General features: G+C 53.3%; 2 protein-coding genes across 8 annotated transcripts in view; both read right to left on the bottom strand.

Moving 5' to 3' along the window:
- Positions 1-1,196: 1,196 nt before the first annotated feature.
- Positions 1,197-4,780, bottom strand: ZBTB9 (zinc finger and BTB domain containing 9). Of its 5 annotated transcripts, none has more exons than XM_025383835.1 (2): positions 4,520-4,780; positions 1,197-3,724 (listed from the first exon to the last, which is right to left on the bottom strand). In XM_025383835.1, exon 2 carries the CDS (start codon positions 3,651-3,653, stop codon positions 2,229-2,231), a length of 1,425 nt encoding a protein of 474 aa, XP_025239620.1. In that variant the 5' UTR covers positions 3,654-3,724; positions 4,520-4,780; the 3' UTR covers positions 1,197-2,228. The 5 variants fall into 5 exon arrangements, with proteins under 5 accessions (XP_025239620.1, XP_025239615.1, XP_025239618.1 ...); XM_025383830.1 differs by having other exon boundaries at positions 3,976-4,528; XM_025383833.1 differs by having other exon boundaries at positions 4,120-4,528.
- A 284-nt stretch (positions 4,781-5,064) lies between these two features.
- Positions 5,065-20,150, bottom strand: part of SYNGAP1 (synaptic Ras GTPase activating protein 1) — a 33,957-nt gene continuing 18,871 nt past the window's right edge. Inside the window, exons 10-19 of one of the 3 annotated variants that reach the window (XM_025383828.1) lie at positions 19,829-19,973; positions 17,769-18,005; positions 17,411-17,612; positions 17,026-17,204; positions 16,293-16,334; positions 14,832-15,903; positions 14,174-14,347; positions 11,995-12,206; positions 10,849-10,939; positions 5,065-6,996 (exon numbers count right to left, since the gene is read on the bottom strand). In XM_025383828.1, the coding sequence (XP_025239613.1) occupies positions 6,850-6,996; positions 10,849-10,939; positions 11,995-12,206; positions 14,174-14,347; positions 14,832-15,903; positions 16,293-16,334; positions 17,026-17,204; positions 17,411-17,612; positions 17,769-18,005; positions 19,829-19,973 (2,501 nt within the window). In that variant the 3' untranslated portion in view covers positions 5,065-6,849. Of the gene's footprint in view, positions 6,997-10,083; positions 10,940-11,994; positions 12,207-14,173; positions 14,348-14,831; positions 15,904-16,292; positions 16,335-17,025; positions 17,205-17,410; positions 17,613-17,768; positions 18,006-19,828; positions 19,974-20,150 lie in introns of those variants that run through there. The other 2 variants (XM_025383829.1, XM_025383827.1) reach the window with 2 other exon arrangements.

Below are 20,150 nucleotides of genomic sequence, written 5' to 3'. Positions count from 1 at the left end.
GTAATAGCTTGTCTATCTTTGGTAATACCTGTGAACCCTTTGAGGGCAGTGTATTAATCAGGGTCTAGCATAGTGCTTTGTACTGAATGTTTGTAGAACAACCATCCAAACATACAGAATACAGGAAGTTGGGGAATATTATAAAGATCATGTGAACCAGTCAGGTGCAGTGGCTCAGGCCTCTAATCCCAGCACTTTGGGCAGCTAAGGCAGAAGTATCACTTGAGCTCAGGAGTTCAAGACCAGCCTGGGCAACATGGTGAGACTTTGTCTCTAAAATAATAATAATAGACTGGGTGCAGTGGCTCAGGCCTGTAATTGCAGCACTTTGGGAGGCCCAGGTGGGCAGATCACCTGAGGTCTGGAGTTCAAGACCAGCCTGGCCAACATGGTGAAACCCTGTCTCTCCTAAAAATACAAAATTAGCCAGGCGTGGTGGCACACACCTGTAGTCCCAGCTACTTGGGAGGCTTAGGCAGGAGAATCGCTTGAACCCAGGAGGCAGAGGTTGCAGTGAGCCAAGATCATATCACTGTACTCCAGCCTAGACGACAGAGCAAAACTCCATCTCAAAACGTAAATAAATAATAATAAAAAGATAATATGTGCCAACCTCTTCTAAAAAGGAAAACAAAACCAGTTAGGTGGTCCACACCACCCTACCAAAAAAAGTGCTAGTTTAGATTTTAAAAGGTAAGGCAGAACAGGCGCAATAGCTCACGCCTGTAATCCCAGCACTTTGGGAGGCTGAGGCGGGCGGATCATGAGGTCAGGAGATCGAGACCATCCTGCCTAACCCGGTGAAACCCCATCTCTACTAAAAATACAAAAAAATTAGCCAGGCGTGGTGGCGGGTGCCTGTAACCCCAGCTACTGAGGCTGAGGCAGGACAATCGCTTGGACACGGGAGGCAGAGGTTGCAGTGAGCCCGCGATTGTGCCACTGCACTCCAGCCTGGGGAACAGAGTGAGACTCTGCCTCAAAAAAAAAAAAAAAAAAAGTAAGGCAACCTACTCAAGGTTATCAGGTAACAGGTTAGGGCCCAAGTCCAGAAGAGTGTTCTTGGCACCAGTGTGAAACCATCCCATTCCTTCCCCATCAACATAACCTAGCCACCTAGGGAACACATCCAAGGCTCTGCAGCTCCGTTCTCACTCTCTCTCCCACACAAATTACTCAATCCAGTCCACTATCAGTTTAGGTTTCAGGGCACAGTTTATTCAAAAATATTAAGTAACTGCAAGTCCCACACCCAATTCCAATATCTATCCCCTCCGTATCTCCACAGAGGGGCTGTCTATCATATGTGGGTGGGATGGGAAAGGAAGAGGTATGGTCCTATTATGCAAGTTACTTGCCAGCCTTCAGCTTGTGCTGTCCCAAACCTGAGTCCCTCTGACCAAGGCAACTTGTTCAGAGAGCAGTGGTGCCACCCTGAGAGCACTTTAGGACAGTGCCATCTCCTGAGATCACTAGTCACATTCCAGTCATTGTGACCAATATATGAGTTACCAGTGGTGGTCAAAGGTAGACCAGAGGCACAGGCTGTTGAGGGAATACCCTCTATTAAAGAAGGTTCTAAGAATGAAACATGGAATGCTCAACTTGTTAAAGTGCTCAACTACAACATTAAAAAAGTGTTGGAAAGGTGTCTACTGGTGAGAAAGCAAGGTACAATCTGAGGGGCTCCTGGAAAGATACAATTTTAAAAGTACACAAAAGGAATTCTGCTTAAATCATTCCAGCAATGAGAGAGAAAAAAGTTTAGAGCTTAGCCTCTGAATTACTCAAGCTCTAAATCAAATGTATCCGTAGGTGGAGACCAACTCCTTTAATTCCTCATGGAGACGGAATAAAACATTTACCACTGTCTTTTGCTCTAATTCTTCTCTCACTAAATAATTGAAAATCTGGTTTCCTTAATGGACATCACCACTACAAAAATGTCCACCATGGGCAAGTGATCAACTTAAGTATGAATGGCCTATAAACCGCTTTCCTGCAGGGTTGGCTAGCCAAAACCTGGAGTGGGATGAGAAATTTGAGTTTCCACATCTGCCAGGCTGAGAGGCCCATATCTAAGAACAAGAGGTCCATAATGTATCAATGTATCTATTCTCTTGGCATGATTACATGATCCATGACTGGTGTGCCATGGTAGTGAGGGAAAAGTACCCATCAGCAGCAGTGGTTATTTCATTCTAGAAGCTAGTATATAGCCTCAGCAGTCACTTGTAAGTCCAGTGGGCAGTGGCCCAGCCCTGGCCCTTGCACAGGTCCCGGTGGCGGAGAAAACAGGCATGGACTCGGAAACGACGGCCACAGTGGGGACAGGCATGCAGGGCTCCAGCATGGGTCTTCATGTGCTCTGTCAGATGGTGCTTCAGCTTGAAGCGCTTGTTGCAGATGCCACAGCCAAAAGGCCGAAGGCTGAAGGTCAGCATGATGTGCCGGTCACGCTTTGGCTTCACTGCAAACCGCTTCCCACACAGGCAACCAAAGCGTTTTCCATCTGCAGGGGGTGTCCCCCCTAGCTTCACAGGCCCATGCACAGCCTGGCCTGCTCCCCCAGGTCCTCCTCCCCCTGACAGGATTTCATTCCCATGAAGATCCACTGGTTTCCAGGATGGACCCCCTCCCCCAGATGTTGGCCCTGCCCCTGAAGGCAACAAGAACCCTAGCTCCCCATTCCCTTCAGTGTCCCCTCCAGAAAACACTTTGGTTTCCTCCTTTGCTCCTCCAGGCTGAGTTCCACTTCCTGGTATCTCCTCCTTAGGCTCGAAGGGTTCCTGCTTAATGTAGAAGATTTTAGGGGGCAGTGCAGTAGGAGGGGCAGGAAGCTCAACTGGTGCACTCTCACCCTCTGGAAGCTTTCGGGGAGTAGCAGTCACGGGCAGTGGGTGGGGTCCATGAGGACGGGGAAAAACCCCTGATACTCTCTGGGGCTGAGGAGTCTGAGAGAGTGTGGCTGACCCCTGGTCCTCATCATCATCTTCTTCCTCCTCCTCCTCTTCTTCTTCTACCTGAATTTGCAGCACTTCTCCCAGTTCACTTCCCTCCCCTCCCACAGGGCTCTCAGTGGAAGCAGGGCTTTCAGTGGAAGCAGAGGACTGTACTGGGGTCTGGAAAGGCGAAGAGCGAATGCACCAGCCTCCTGTAGAGGATGTAGTGGAAAGAAGGGCATGGTAGGAGTTTGCTCCACGGGCTGAAATTCCACCACCTGAAGTTTCTAATTCTCTAAGAATCTCTGAGCACTGGTCTACGACTTGCCACATTTGAAGGCCACTGGCCACAAGGAGATGAGCAGGAAGAGCATCCAGTGGTAGGCGGAGACGCCCTGAATAAATGAGCTGGAGCAGCCCTTCGAAGGCATCGGCTTCAATGACACTCGGCAGAGTGAGACGAGGTGCATCCCCCAGAAGCAGCTTGTCATGGAAGTAAGGAGAGGCAGCAGCCAACACTGCTTTATGAGCCCTAAGTTCCCGGCCCTGCACCAGGAGGGACACATCACAGAACTTTCCCTCTAGCCTGTGGCGGTTCAGAGATTCCAGTAGCGATGAGCTATGCTGCGGGAACTCGATCTGTATTGTCCGTGGGGCTGGGTTGCAGGTCGGGGAGGCGGGTACGGGCGGCAAAGGCGTTGGGGTTTCCATGGCCTCCTCGAAGGTGAGAAGAATTGGGAAGAGGAGAGGGGCCTGGGGGTAGACTCCACGCGGGATGAAGGCTGCAGAGGAAAAAGATGGAGGTCACAGAAGCCCTGGATAAAGGGAGCCACATCTCTTCAAACAACCCCCTCCCCCCACGAGCAATAACTGGAAACTTTTAAGTCAGTGGCGGTTTCTGCAAATCAGTCCAGCACACCAAGAAAGCAAAAACAAACAAACCACCACCACCACCAAACACCAACCGGGGTTGTAACTTCCAGCCCCTGTGGAAGATGCGAAGGAGGTCCTTCAGCCACGAGCCTGTCTTCACCTGCCCAGAACAGCTCCTGCCCCGCCGCTCCGTTCCGCCTCACAGTGCCCACAGAGGCCTGCTCCCGGGAAACCGCGGTCACCCGGACACCGGGAGTCCCGGCCCCGCTGTCCTTCCCGCCGACACGCCCCCGCCGTTACACACGCGGCGCTGCCCTCGCAGCTACAGTGCCGCTACAGCTCGGTCCCAGGCCGGAAGCCGCCGCCTCCCCGCCGGACGCCGTCGCAAAGTGCGGCGGGCGGAGCTAGAGGCGTAGCCAATCGAGGAAGGGCAGCCTACAAGCCTCGTGTTGACTGGCTACCGCAGACGAGGAGGGCGGTGCTAGTAGGAGGGCGCTGGCCCAGGGTGCCAGCGTATCGGGCGTCCGGGGTACCTGCCGAAGTCCTCGCCGCTACAGAGGACCGAGAGCCAGGTCCCAGGAGAGAACAGCCCGGTCGGAGGGGGCGGGCCGTCAGCCGCCCCGGAAAGCTGCGTTTCCCGGTGATTAAGTGTAGCACCCGCCCCCGGTAGGTCCTGAGAGGGGCAAGATTAGTTGGGCACTTACCGTGTGGGCCTGGCACTTGCCCACATCACCTTGTGTCCTCCCACCGGCCCTGCGAGGATGGGGGTTGCCGTCCTTAGTTTCCAGGCGGGGAAACGGGCTGGAAGCGTCACTCAGTTAATAGTAGTGGACCTGGGACTGGAACTCAGATTTGCTAAGGAACTAGGCAGGTTCTTTCCTCTATTCTGCATAGGAGCATTTTAACCAGCAATTAAAGAAACCTTACTTCTAGGTGATTTTTAAAAGAGATAAATGTGGATATATACATGAATTCTTTTATCAGATAACGCCGCTGTTCCTGGCCTCAGACTAAGTGACACAGTGGTGAGGGGAGGGAGAGACTGGAGAAGTTTGGCCAGTGCAGAACTCCTGCTCTAAAATATAAAAACTCTCATTGGGAGGGGAGAGTGACATTTTATGAGGAGAGTGTGGCATCAGGTGGGGATGTACGGTTTTCCTCTCAGGCTGTCAGCTTCCTTTCAGAAAGCAGATCTTACCACCGTACAGGTCTGTCTGGAGAGCCCTGCCTAAGAAAGTCGGCACAGCGATAAAAGAACAATCTCCGTTTATTAAACATGTTTTTTTCTGTTTCACCACACACTCCAGAAAAAAAGGAAATGGGGCTGGGAGTGGAGAAAAGGGGACAGCGAGGGGGGGATAGATAAGGCTGGGAGTGGGGTGGGGAGGGAGAACGAGAAAACAAAATAAAACAGGTAGGAAGAGCATCTCCCTACCCTTAAGGTAGTGGGTGGGGAGGGAAGCAGAGGGGCGGGGGGGGAGGGGGCCAGGAAGCTCTGTACAGAAGGGTTGCCCCCAGCCCACACACACACACCCCGGATATGTACAGTACAAACCCCAGATAATTACAACAGCCAAAGAAGAGAGAAGGAAGGTTGGGGAGGGTCCAGGGCTAGGGCCTGAGGTGGGGAAAGGGCACAGGGATAAAATTTCACATATTTACAACTTTTATATAAGTATAAATTTGGCCCCGGCTGGGTGTATGTGTAGGGGGATGGGACTGAAGGGAAACTGTCCATACAAAAGAAAGAGTAGAGTCTAGGAGAGTCTCAATACCAAACGCAAAAGGATGAAGGGGGCAAGGCTGGGTAGGGGACAGCAGTCAGGGAAGAGGGGGTGCCAAGGAGGGGCTTCTCCCCTCCCATGGCCTACCCACCCCAAACCCCATCCATCCTACCTCCCCTATCCCGCCAGAGAACTATGTACAGAGAAACACCGAAAAATTGTGGAGCTGGCGGGAGGGAGGGAGGTGGAAGGAGATTGGGAGGGGGAGGATGAGAGGGAAGCCCAGCCCCGTCCTACCTCCCCCAGGGGACAGAGTCATGGAAGGGGGCCCCCCAACACCCCTCCTCCAACACAGGTCCCCCCACCCCGGGGGAGAGAGACATGGCTTTTCCTAGAGTAAGTTCCCCCCTCCCCCTGGGAGTAGAGACCAAGAAGAGAGAAGGGAGCGGCAGGGGGGGCTGTGTGTCAGAGTAGGACAGATCAACTAGCCTGTCCTCCCAACATACACACCCTCCTAAACCCTGACCCCTCACCCTAACCTCAATTCCACCCCACCCAACACACTGGGGGAGGGGGGGGCATAAGCCCCCTCACCCCGCTCTGGGACCAGCCGAGAGCAGATCAGGTGTGGGGAGAAGGGGAGACAACTCCCATTCCCCCCTTGCCGCCCCCTCCCTGCCCCGGTGGCCCCCTCCACCCCATCTGGGTTCTGGGTGGGGAGGGAGTAAATTTAAGAGGGGTAGGAGGAGGAGTTTGTGCGTGCTGAGCCCCCCCAGACGCTCCTGAGAAATCAAGGGGTAATAGGGCCCCCTCACCTGGGGTCCCCTCCCCATAACAAGGGGGGCAGGGGAGGCCAAAATGGGGCGGTGGAGGGGAGTTAGATTGTCAGCTCTGGTTACTGCTAAAAAAAATCACCCTGAAGTTGAAAGTTTGGAGGTGCCACACCCCCAGGGTGGGGGTGAGGGTCTGTCCCCCAGTGCTCAGGGGAACGATGAGGCAGAGGATGGGGATAGCACCCCGGAGTGAAGGGGTCTGTGTGGGGTAGGCGGTGTCCTGGGGCAAGGGTCCCTGGGGGTCAAAGAGAGGGCAGCACCCCAATGGGAAGGAAAAGGGGGCGGCTGAGGGTCCCCACTCTCCCTCCTGGAAATGGTGCAGTGGGGGGGGGGGGGGGGGGCAATCAGTGTGCCTCCCAGGGAGGCATTCGGGGAGGCAATCCCGCTGTTCCTCGGTGATGTCCAGTCCTGGTGGTTGGTGCTGTTACAGGGTGGGGTGCACAGGAAAGGAAGAGAAGGTCTGTGATGCTGGGTGGGCTAGTGGTCTGCGGTGTTTCGGAACTCGCCGTTCTCCGTAATCTGCAGCCGGGGTGGGGGTGGTGGGGCTGGGGGGGCCAGGCCGTTCCACGGTGGGGCCAGCGTCACACGCGGGTTTGTTGGACCCAAGGGGGGAAGCTGCCTCTCCTGCAAGACACCAAAAAGGAGAGCGCGGACTTATTGAGACGCTTCAAGGGGGCCTGGATGCCAGTCCCCTAGCAGTGGCCTCCCCTATAGCCAGCCCACACCACAAGCCATGGACCACCTCCTCCTCCCAGGACAGTCCCCACCATCCTCCTATTTTGTTTCTCACCTGCAGTAGAAGTTAACGTCCTCTGGGATCAGAGAGAAGAGAATCTCACCCCTAGACTCCTAACAGGGGCCTTCAAGCCTTTAACCCAGAGTGTCACACCAGGAAACCAGATCAAAGCAGGAAGTTCCCACCGCACCCCCAACCTAACCCTTCTCTGGCTTCACCTATGTATATTCCTGCCCATTCCACCCTCCTCCTCTTGAAACCCCCTCCCACCCATCCCCAATCCTAGGTGGGGAACTTCATGTTAAGGAATAAGGGGAGGCAGTACAGCAAAACCTCATTAATCCAAACCCCTGTGGATTTGGAATTTCTTCGTAATTTGAACAAAAACTGAGCTTGAGTTTTCCTTTATCTGTGAAGAAAAGGTGTACTAAGCAAATTAGTGGTGGAAATATGTCTGTAGGAGGGGATATTTAACCCATACCAGAAAACAGACTTTTGAATCATATCTATTCATTAATGCATGCTCCCTGAGGAGTGGAAAAAGCCTTGTTCATCGAGTTCTACTTACTGTATATATTTTGAAGACATGCATTTCATTAAATAGACACTGTCATTCAGTTTTGTCACTTATTCACAGTGGCCATCTTCTCAAATATAACATTCCAAATTAGAGAGAGGTTTAACTGTACTGGGGGGAGAGGAAGGGGATTCAGGGAAGTGATACGGGAAGGGAAAAATCTTATGGGAGGGCTGCCCCTCTCTCTCACAATTATGGCAGAAATGACTAGGAGCTTCTGCAGACACAGCATGCCCCAATCTCTGCATCCCTGGGAAGCAGAAGCCGGCTTTATTCTTTTCCACTCCCATCTTCTTTTCAGTCCTTCTCCCTGGGCTCCCAATTAGAGGGTGAGGGGTACCAGACCCAACTCCTACCCCTGGTCCTACTCTCATCACCTCCTGTAGCTGCTGGACCAACTCCTGGTTCCTGCCCTTAGTTCTGTTCCTCTGCTGGGAGAAAAGAAAGCCATCTGAATTTCCCTACACTTCTGGTTGGGAAATTCACTTCCTTCTCTCTTCTTTGGCTGTTGTAATTATCTGGGGTTTGTACTGTACATATCCGGGTATGTGTGTGGGGGGTGCTGGGGGCAACACTTGGCTTTTTAAAATTCAGGCTCAGAACTAATTTTTAATTAATGGCTGAGTTGCAGAGGGACCAATATCTACCACAAGTGGTTTAGAACAAATATCCAAATTATTACTTGGGCTACATGGCATTTAGGCTTGGCAATATAGCTATGTCTGACCTTAAGATACAAAACCTTCCAAGTAAAAGCTTCTATGTAAGCTCTCCCTTCCATCCTAGGATTAAGGAGCTAACCTCTCAGGTTGCCCAAACCCCAGCCTTGGGAATGAGATACCCAGCAAAACTGCCTTCTTAGCTTGCTGGGTATCTCACACATTTTCTGCAAGTCAGTGAGAGGAAATCACTTATGGTAGGGTATCCTGAGTATGGCGGGAGAGCAGGAAAGGAACCCCCATATTCTATTCCCTGTTTGTCTGCTGGTGACAGCACATAAGCATGCCCCAGACACCCCCCTAGACCCAAATTTAGAAAGTGGATAAATTAGGGTGCCATTATCCATTTTACAAAAGAATTCACTGCAGGAGTCCTTTAAATGGCAAAGTCCCCTGGTGCCTTTTAGCATCTGTTTATAGATCACCAGCTACTTTGACAGAGAGGCTGGGCAGACAGAGTTAAAATTACAGTGTAAGGAGCCACTGCCCACTACAGCTCAATCCCAAAGAAAATCGCATCTCAGAAATAATGTCTGTAGCTGACAGGTTCTCATTTACTGGCTTTTTAGGTAGGGTTATGTGTCCGGCAAGGCCACTCAATGGCAGGAGAGGGGGAGTGAGTGGCATCAGCAACCTGGGGATGTGAGCTCTGAGAGTACGTTCTTTACCATGCTGTTCCTGGCACCTCTGCCTGGGAATCAACATGCCTACTGAGCCCACGATCTGATCTAGGAGGATGTCTCTCCCCATTTCTAAACTCCCAGGCCACATGGTCAAGTCCATGTCCTAACATCTGCCTGAGGTTCCTTTCTTGCTCCTTCTTGTTCCACCCACCGTGCCTAATGTCAGGACATCTCAATAGCATTTTTTCCAGGATATCCCAAGTCTCCCTGAGTTAATTACCCACTCCTAATTCCCACCCAACGGGGGCCAATATGAGCTCCAGATGCCTTCTGCCTCACAGATGTGAGGAGGAGGAAGAGAGAGAATCAGGTGAGGAGTGGAAAGGAGGGTAGAGAACCAATGTTAGGGAAGGAAGAGGAAAACCCAACCTACCTGCTGCAGTCAGCACAGCCCCTATAGCCAAGGTCCTCCAACCCATCATCGCCTCCACCCCATTAACAAACCCACCCCCAGCCCCTAAGGACACTCTGGTGAAATGGGGGGGTGACAGACATACACTGGAGAGGTAGAGGAAGAGGAGGGCTTAGAGTCAGGAGGAGGCTGGGAGGGGGTAGGTTTTGCAGGGAAGTGGATGTGACCTGTGAATGTGCTGGGCCCATCTAGGGCCCAACTCTTGGTGTTGCTAAGGTATTGTTGGACAGTTCTGGGAAGCAGCAGCAAATGCTGTCTTTGGGTGGTGTCTTGGGAGATGGGTCTGTACAGGAGGTGTCGGAGGGCTGGAGTCTGTGGAGGTTCTCTGGGTGTGGAGGGCAGCAGTGAGAGGGGAGAGGCTCCAGAGGTGTTGGAGGGAGTGGGCTTCATGACCAACCTGCAGTGGTCCGGAGTCACCTCCCCCTGTGTCCTCCGCCCGTGGCCAAAGCGGAACCAGGAGAATTACCTGATGAGGAGCTGCAGTGGGAGAGAGTGGGGTCATGGGGTCAGGAGCCTTGGCGGGGGCATGGCAGGCAGGGGGAGCCTAGCAGTCAGAGCAGAGGAAAGAGGAGTATGGGTAGGAAAATGAGCAGAATTTTGGGAAAGCAAGGGGTAAGGGTGCAGAAGGGAGGTCCTAGAAGCTGGCTTTTGAGAAGAGAGGCTGGGCAGCAGGCAGCTGGGAAGGTGTGAGGGCCAGAGTGGGAGGGAGGCCGGAGGGAGGCCAAAGGGAGCCTGGACTTAAATTCTGAGGGAAAAGGGAGGTTACAGGATGGAAGGCCTTCAAGATCTGAAGAGTCAGGAAGAGGAAGCTATGCAGGAGCTGCCAAGGAGACAGGAAAATTGGGGAGCCAAGAGAACAGAGGTGATGGGGTCCCCAAGTTTTCAGGGTACCGGCCAGGGCCTAGGGAAACTACAGATCATACTGCCCTGTGCTCTATTCCAGAAAATAGCAGCTTCTAGCCCTCTGGCCCAAGAGCTCAGAGGAAGCTGAACAACATGCGTTGAAAAGGAGTGGGCAAAGAAGGGGCAGGGGTTCACGGAACTAGGTGGGGTCTAGGGGCAGAAAGACCAAGGTTCTGGTAGAGAAGGTCCCGAGATGCAGACAGGAGTGGGAAGACTGGATGGGAAGGCACAGGAGTTGGGCTGACGCTGCTAGGAGTGACAAAGGCACAGACGATGGAATGAAGATGGGGTCACTAGGGGGCTGCCAGGAGCAGCCAGTGGACAAACTGCAGACTATGAGAGACAGATGGTGATGGGGCTGGGTGGCTGGTGTAGTGAGTGCACGAAAGACAGTGGGATGGATGGGGATGGGACACAGAGAAGATAAATGACATTGTAATTTCCACCTGAGCGTCGAGCAGCCTCTTCTTGGGTTCTGGCAGCGGCTCAGCCATGGCGGGGTGGTCCCGGCGCAGCTCCTCCTCCACCAGCATCAGCCTGAAGGGACGGGCTTCAGTGGGGTTAGTGGCGGGCACAGGCTCAGAGCCTGCCCATGGAACCCCACAGCTCTCTGGAAAAGCCTCAGGCATCCTTATCCCTCAGAATCAGAGTCCCTCCATTGCCATGACACAAGACTCCCTGTTACTCAGGATCATGCTCTCCACCTTCCTCCCAGGAACCCTTACACCTCCCTGCTAAGGCAGCTTTCTGTGCCTCAAAGACTTCTACCATCCAGACACCTCCAGGCCTCCATCTTCCCAATCAGGACAGTAGTGCCCCTTCCCCAGACCTTCCATGGCTGAGGACCTGGCTTCTGCATCCCCCATGTCACCTCACTGTGAAGATCCTCAAAGTGATTTCTCATAAAGGATATCAATTAGAGCAGTGGTTTTAAAAAAATATTTCAAGAAGTCCTTTTCTTCTAATTAAATCTTATATAAAATACATTTAGAATGGATCAAAATAGAGGTGGCTCTGGTTGGAGTGGGGCCCAGGGGCACCCCCCTCCCCGCAACCCCACCACTCTGAAGGTAATTGACCTCTTTGCTGAGGATACCCTCTTTGGAGCCCAGGGCTTGCTGGAGCAGCTGAAAACATACACAGGCTAAAAGACCCTTTCTACAGAACACCTTTCCAAGGCTAGAGAGGGAGGGTCTGCCCAGGAAGGGCAGGGGCTACTCTGGCTAGGGAGCCCTGCTTAGGTTTGGGATGAACATCACAGGTTAAGTTGAGAATAACCAGTGGGGAGTCCTGGCCTAGGGTGAATGCAAATGCAGTGATGGTTGGACAGGAACAGGTACATTTTCCAAGGGCTTCTGAAGCTACTCTATCAGAAGAGAGGTCAGGGTTTAGTAAAGGGATATTTAATGCACTAAGCAGGTTGCGGTTTCTCTCCATCTGGTGATAGTGGGTGGGTGGCTTCCCGGGGAGGAGAGTGGTGGGCTCTCCTGGTGGGTTCCTGAGTTTGGGATGGGAGTCAGTAGTCGCTCGCCCACTTGCTTTCTTCAGCCTCAAGCTCTCCCTCACAACCCCCTCCCCAGGCCGCCCCTCACCTGCCAATGATGCTCTTGATCTGCGAATCTTTCTCTGCCTGCTGCTGCCTTAGCCTCTTCTCACTCTGCTCCAGTCGGGCCTGATACTGCATCAGGATTTTGCTGGTCTGTTCTTCCTGGGACAGCAGCCTCCGTTCATACTCTTCTAGCTTCCGGTTGGACATGTGCAGCCGCTCTTTCAGTGAGTGAATCTCCTCCTCGTACTCCTTCACCTGCCCGCCGGGCACACGACCCCGCACTGTGAGGGGCGCCCCACCCCAAGCCCACCACCCAGCCTCCATCCCTGTCTGCTGAGCACAGCCACTGCATGGTAAGGGACATCCCGCTGCCTTCCCCAACCCCTTCCCTGCCTGTGGATCATATCCACACACCTGCTTTTGAGAAGAACCTGCCATGGTGCTGAGGCTCCCTCAAAATAGAGCAAGGTCACAGACTCCCACACCCTGAGGTCTATGTATGGCACTTCATGAAGATCCACACAGAAACCTAGACTCACAAGCACACCTTGAGTAACTGTGCTCAGAAATTAAAAATAGGGTGACTCTTCAGCCCTAAGCCAGGCCCCAGAACACATGCTGGAGACACAGGAAGAAAAGGCAATTGATGGGGGAAAGGCAGGTGTTGTCCTCCATGTGACCCTCTCCTTGGCTCTGTCAAGGAGCCAAGGATAGGGGGTCTACAAGTGAATTCTAGACTGAGAATCTAGGAATTCCAGAGCTGGAAGAGTTCAGAAGAGTCATTTTATCTGCCCTATTGGCTCTAGAGTTTACAGCTGTGCTGTCTAATGTAAGAGCCACCAGCCCACATGTAGTTATTTAAAATTTAGGCCAGGCACGGTGGCTCAACACTTGGAATCCCAGCACTTTGGGAGGCTGAAGCATGTAGATTACTTGAGCTCACAAGTTCTAGACCAGCCTGGGCAACGTGGCAAAACCCCGTCTCTACAAAAAAAAGAAAAAAAAAGAAAAGAAAAAAAAGAAAAACCAGCCGGGCATGGTAGCACGACCTTGTAGTCCTAGCTACTCAGGGGGCTGAGGTGGGAGGATGCCTTGAGCCCAGGAGGCAGAGGTTGCAGCAAGCCACATTTGCACCACTGCACTCCAGCCTGGGTGACAGAGCAAAACCCTGTCTAAAAAAAATTACAAAATTAAAATTAAATAGAGCTAAAAATTCAGTTCCTGAATCACAACTAGCCACATGTGAACAGTACAGATTACAGAACATTTCATCACTGCAGAAAGTTATATTGGATAGTGCTAGTCTACAGCCTTTCTCAACAAGGTTTCCTCATCTGAAGCACAGAACAGAAAAAAAAAATGATTCAAAAGACTATTTCCTCATTCTCTGAAGAGGATACAGACATGTATCACCAACCCTTCTACATGCAGAGGAGAGATGTGAATTAACTTCCTACGGTGGCTGCATTTGGGCTAATATTAGGGCTTAATTCTCATTAAATTTGCTGGTCAAGCCCATTTGAGTCAGTCCCCACATTTCCTATGCTCAAAAACCACTTCCCCATGTTAGGGTCATATGTTGTTTATATATGACCTAATCCTGCAGCCACCCTCTTCCTCAGGCCCTAGGAGCAACAGCTTCCTCAAGTAACTTTCTGCTAAGTTATCTGTGTGTGCCCCAGAGCTCTTGGTGCCCCTTGCCCTCAGCCTCCACCAAGTGAGGGTCTGGATGGCCTTTTCACACATGACCGATACATACTACTTTACCACATGCATCCTCTGCCCACTGAGTAACTTATGCCCATGGGACAGTGACTGGGTAGGCCAGACATCACTTGTAATATAACTGCATCCTCCTCCATCCCCACCCAATTTATTAGCTCCTACTGCCAGTAAAGTAACATTTCCTTTCCTAAGCAGTCACAGGAGCCAGGGCTTATGTTCCTCCTGGGGAAGAATATGGAGGTAAGCCTAAAATAGATGATCCCCAGATAGTCTACGATATATATAACCTACAAAATAGAGTTGAAAGTGACTTTTAACAACTGTGTGTATCTGGTCTCCCCAGATGGACTGAAGGCTTCTCAAGAGGTAATCACGTCTTTGCCTTTTTTTTCTACCATAACTACCTGACCCTGGAGGTTTCCCTTGGAAGTGACTAGAGATCTCCCCTGTGGGTAAAAGGAAACACTGGGGCTTGGAGCTGGTAGAGCCCACCGTACCCTATCCAGCCGGCTCTCATCCATCGATTTTGAGTACTCCTTGAGCTTGTACTCTTCCCGCTCGATGTGGGCACTCTCGATGTCAGCCGACAGGTGAGGCATATTGGAGACCCAGGCCACTGTCCGCTCAGAGGCTGGCATTGTGGGGTTCAATGTGGACGGTGTCTGAGAATGCTGGGACAAGGCACAGTGAGGGCGAACAGAGAAAGGAAAAGTAGGAAAAAGCAGGGTACATTTAGAGGGCAACAGCACAGCCAAAGGAGATGACAGTCCCAGTCCTATTGCCCTGCTGTAGCCTTTATCACCTCTGAATGCCAGAGATGTGAGTTGAATGCCAGAGAATTTCTCCTGTTACTGTTCTGATTCAGGATCTGATTTTTATGCCTCCAAGCCCCCAACTGGCCCTATTCCAGTCACCCCCACGCTACTTATGGATTAATCCCCTCTGGAATGAGAGTGCTAAGAGGGTTCAGTGCCATATCCTTAGTGCCTGGCATAGCACATGGCACATAGCAGGCCCTCTATACACATTTAATGGCCAAAAGGAGGCAAGAAGATTGTAACTTCAGGCCACAGACTCTGTTCCAACCCCACCCCTCCAATCTCCTTCTTCCCTCCCTGTCGTGACCCAGCCTGCCTTCCTCCTGCCTTCACCTACCTGCTTGGTGATGGAGGGCTTCAGCCCCCCACCCCCTCCGCCACCGCTGCCCCCGCTGCCCCCAATGCTGCCCTCCTTGCTGAGGCTCTGTTGCCGTGGACGGGCGGGGCCATAACTTGGCTCTGGGGACTGCAATAGATTCCCGCTGGATGGCCGGGGTTTCTGGGCTGCGCTGACTGTCAACTGCTGAGACTTGCCCCTCTGCAATGGAGGTGGCTGGCCCCCGCTGCCCCCACCGCTGCCCCCACCGCTCCCACCTCCAGGCCCTGAGGGGGCTGGCCTCTGGGGACCAATGGTAATCTGGGGAGGGGACAGCATGTGCTGCAGGTTGTCCTGGAGTGAAAGCTGCCGACGGGTGAAGTCAGTGCCAGAGGGTCCAAACTCATCACTGTAGCTGTGGCTATGAAGGATGGAGGCAGCAGGGGGCTTGGGGACCCCGGAAGAGAGGTCCTCACTCTTGCTATAGCCATGGAATGGGGCAAAGGTGTCCCCAGGGGGCTCTCCACCTCGGTGGTGGTGATGGTGGTGGTGGTGGTGATGGGAGGAAGGTGGGCCATGGCCACCGCCCCCGCCATGGCCGCCTGGGGGACCTGGCCCATCAGCAGCCATGTGGAAGAGAGGGTTCTGGAAGGAGAGGGGTATTCGCAGTTGCTGGGCAGGGACACCGTCTGTGGTGACACCCATCTGGCTGAGGCGCATGCCAGCTGCCGTGATGGATGAGCCACTCCCCTGGGAGAGGCGTCCAGCAGGCGCAGGCCGTAGCCCCAAGGCTGCTGTCAGCGAGGCCTGGCTTGAGTGCAGCAGGTCCCCTACGGCTGCCAGGTTCGAAACACTGCTGCTGTTGAGGCGGCCACCAGGCCCATCGCCCTGTAAGTCCAGCATGGACACACTCTTGTTGACACTCAGCATCTTCTGCTCTGGCTCTGTGATGTCCGAGCTGCTCGTGCAGTATGCTGGTGAGGAACGGGCCAGGGGTGGACGGCTTACATAGAACAGGTCTTTACCCCCACCAGGCGGTGGTGGGGGTGGCTTTTCCTTGGTTGGGGATGGGAGGCGAGCCATGTCCATAGAGCTGTCAGAAAGGAAGGGGGCACACAAGCAGAAGGTAAGGTTGGGGCTCCTAGCAATTGAGCCTTGCTGTGGTCTGGCATAGGCCTTGGGGTGAAAAGTGGGACCCAGAGGGAAGGGCTGAGAGCTAGCAGTGGCAGCCCTGAAGAGGGAAGGCAGGGAGGATGGGAGGGGACAGGTGGGTAAAGGGAAAGGACAGGGCCCCTCCGGGAAGGGGGTGAGGCCTAGAGGAGGGGAGATGGGGGCAGCAAGAGAAGGAATGGGGACAGGGCTGGGCAGATATGGAGGAGATGAGGTCCATGGAGGAGGAGAGGAGTAGGGCGAAGGCCAGTGGAGCAGGAGAGGGAACAGACAGGAGAGGAGAGGAGGGCGGGGGAGGGGAGAGCCCCTCACCTGTTGAGGCCTCGAGCCATGAAGGACTGAAGGTCGATGGAGCTGGAGAGAGATGGAAAGAGGGGCGAGCACAGACAGAGAAGGAGAAAGATGTGGACAAATGAAAGGAGAGGCGGGAATGGTGGCATGGGTATGGTGTCATGGAGGAAGACACGGGCAGAGGAACAAGCAAGGCCATCATCAAAATAATGAGCAGCAAATGAGGCACGGGCACCACCCATGGGAATTGAGGCTGGGACTCTGGAGCAGGCTGCAGGCCCTACTAGGCTTCTGCTGCCACTGCTCTAAGTGCTGGATCATGGGGAGGTCTGTGAGGTTTTGGTTGGGGGCTAGGGGAAGTGCTTATTCACTAGCTATTACTGAGATGTTTGAATATTTTGACACATAGCTGACATGACGTGCTGGCTGAACCTCAGCCTGGGGACAAGCATAGGCAAGCAGAGGGACAGCAAATCAGAGCTTGCAGCAGGGATGCTCTAGGCTTACAACTAAGCCGTGAGTTGGTGGAGCCTCAGCCCTCTTTCTAAAGCTCCACATCTCTCACTCCCTCAGGCTGTAAAGGGCTCTCAGCCTACCACTGACTATACCTGTCTCCTTACCAGTCTTCCCTGAGAACTTGGTGCTTTTTCCTTTTTTTCAAGCCCTAGAGAGATGCGTGTGGGGCCCAATGAGGAGTATTTAGAACAGGAGAAGGGCTCCTAGGGCATAGGCCTGGCTGTCCCAGGGTGCTCACCTGTTGAGGTCCCGCATCATGTAGCCCTGCATCTCAGCCGATGGCCCCCGCAGTACCACGGGCTGAGGCCGGGGCCGCTCACTCTGGCGGCTTGGCTGCCTTTGGATGTTGGGGTTCCTCAGAGCTGTGCTGATGTCATTGAGGAGCCGGGGCAGTGGGCCCAGCTTCAGGAGGGCTTCCTGGAAGGGTGAGGCTGTTACCTGGGGGCTCAGTGCCCAGCTCTAAGAGGGCCTCTGAGGGTACAGGTGGAGGGGGTCTGAGCTGGGATGGTAGTGGTGACACCTCGGGGAACAAGGGGAGAAAAAAAATCTTCAAAGGGTAGTTTCTTAGGCTCCAGGAACCTCTGGAGTCATGTGGGGATAGGGCAAAGAGGGGATCTGCTGACCTTGCTGAGCTGGGGCAGCACCTCCCAGAGCAGGGCATGCAGTGTGGAGAGCTCTCGGCCCAAGTCGATGTAACCCTCAAAGCTACTGCTGTTGGTTAGCGTGTCCAGGTTGGAGATCTCATACAAGAACTGCTGCATGGAACCCCATTCCAGCTCCAGAAACTCATTCATGAAGCCCAGAAAGTCCTCCTTTGAGGTAAACCTAGCCAAGAATCCAGAAGATAAAGGTCACAGACACACACACAGAGAAGGTGTCATAGCCTCCCCATCTCAGGATCTCTGGGGACTCAGGAGACCCTTCTTGCCCACCCCCAGCCCTGCCACGCCCTGCCCTGCCCCCTCCTGAAGCTTCCCTCACTTGGAAAAGTTGGCCAGGTTCTGGATGACCTTGGCAATGAGGGTGAGGGTGCGTGAGGTCTGCTCATCTGGGTACTCCTGCATAAGCCCAAAGAGACTGGGCGACATAATCGCTGGGCAGAGGAAGCGCAGGAAGAGCGAGGCGCTGATAAGCCTGTCTGCGATGTCCTCCCGGCCTCGCTCTGCGCAGCGCAGCCGCCACGAAGCAAACACCTCCTTCAGCTCCCTCGGGAACACGCTGGGGGGAAGGGGCGGGGAGACAGAGAGAGAGAGAGAGAAAGAGAGAGACCGGGACTGAGCCCCAGAGACCCTCAGCTTCCAGGGAACATGCTGAGGGGGGTGGTAGGAGGTGAGGGTGTGGAAACAGAGGTGAGAGAGACAGGGAAGGAGGGACCGCAGGAGCAAGATGGGAGGCTGCTTGAAGAAGGGGGCCATGGCAGAGGGAACAGACAGATTAGGGAGAGAGAAATGGAGGGGGAGAGAAGGTGAGGGGAGAGACACATGGGAGAGAGATGGAGGGGTGTGGGAGAGAGACAAGGAGAGGAGGAGAAGAAAAACAGACACCAGGGAGAGACAGAGATGGGAGAGAGATGGAGGGTCACTTGAGGTACAGGGAGCTCGGACCCCCCAACTCTTCTGGATTCCAGGGAAATGGGGATGGAGGTGCCCCAGGCATGATCCCCAGTCCCTGGAATGGCTCAGAGCTCACTCCCCCCACCTCCCAGATCCACTTCAATGTCCCACTGACACCTTAAACTCGACTGGTGTAAAGCAGAGCTCACCACCGCCCCCACACCTCCAACTGGCTCCTCCTCCTGACTTTCCTGGTTGTCAATGAGGCCACAGGTCTCCCAATCACCAGCCTCATGGCCTCTTGAGTCATCCGTGACTCCCCGCAGATATGCTCCCTCTTTTCCAATAAGCTGACAATTCCTACTGATCCTTTCCTCAGAGGGTCCTTCCAGTAGCTCCTTCCTAACTCTGTCACTGTTCTGATTCAGGATCTGACTTTCATGCCTCCCAACCCCCAGCTGGCTCTACTCCAGTCATCCCCCCACATACACCCCTCTATTCTACTACATATAGTCTACTTATGGATTAATCTTTTTTTTTTTTTTTTTTTTTTTGAGACAGAGTTTCACTCTTGTTGCCCAAGCTGGAGTGCAATGGCGTGATCTTGGCTCACCGCAACCTCCGCCTCCTGGGTTCAATCGATTCTCCTGCCTTAGCCTCCCAAGTAGCTGGGATTACAGGCATGCACCACCACATCCAGCTAATTTTATATTTTTAGTAGAGACAGTGTTTCTCCATGTTGGTCAGGCTGGTCTTGAACTCCTGACCTCAAGTGGTCTGCCCACCTCGGCCTCCCAAAGTGCTGGGATTACAGGCATGAGCCAGCGTGCCCAGCCTATGGATTAATCTTCTAAATCATAATACTTCTGATACCTTTAATGGCATCCCAAGGCCTACCAATGACCTCAGACTCCTTGAGGCCTTCCAGTTTCTAAAGCTAATCTTCCTGCCCAGACATCTCTCCCACCACTCCCCATCATGAGGCACATGCTCCACTAAACCTGATGTAATTGCTACTAAGCTACTCTAATGTCCCCTGATAACTCCTGGGCCTTTTCACCATCACACATGTGCCTTTCTCACAGCCTTCTTCTGAAATGTCTTTCTTGCCAACTATGTCCACATATCAGAACCTAAACCAGTCTTCAAAGTCTACCCAATGGGGCACCTCTTCCCCGCTTATCTCAATTAAAGCTCTGCCTTCTCTCTGACCTTCTATCACACAGAGGTGGGGGGACCCTTACTCAGAACTTACACACCATTATGACTCTGTGGCTTTTTTTTTTTCTAATTTGTCCCCACTCATTCTGGTGGAGGCCCTCTGAGGGCAGGGACCACACCTCTTTCACCTGTTTGCTCTATAGTGCCTAGAACAATGCTTTGCCCATAAATGGTTCTCAGTCCTCTTTGAGGATGGACAGATAGATGAACAGATGAACACATAATTCCCCCGACCCTGGCCCCCCAGCCCAGCGTTCCCAGTCTCACCAGTGGGAGTTGACCACCTTGCACAGGGCCAACTCACAGCACATTCGCAGGTTGGCCTGGTGCTCTGCCAAACTGGACGCTGTGCACTTGATAGGGTCTACCTCGCAGTTTTCCTCAGACTCATACAGAGCACGGATGAACTCTCCTGGGGGGTGGCGGCACAAGAGGGTGTGGTCACACTTTTCAAGGGCAGGGAAGGGGGTGGCCAGGGTTGGGGAAATTGCAGAATCAGGTGTTGGAGGCTGGAGTCCTAGGACTCTGGGTTAGGAAGTATCAAGCTGTGGAAGGGTGGACTTGGGATCTGGGGTGGACATCTGGCAGG

Source organism: Theropithecus gelada, chromosome 4, assembly GCF_003255815.1.
Source record: "Theropithecus gelada isolate Dixy chromosome 4, Tgel_1.0, whole genome shotgun sequence".
Classification (NCBI taxonomy): domain Eukaryota; kingdom Metazoa; phylum Chordata; class Mammalia; order Primates; family Cercopithecidae; genus Theropithecus; species Theropithecus gelada.
The sequence above is the reverse complement of the archived record's forward strand: the minus strand, read 5'-3'. Positions and strand labels throughout refer to the sequence as shown.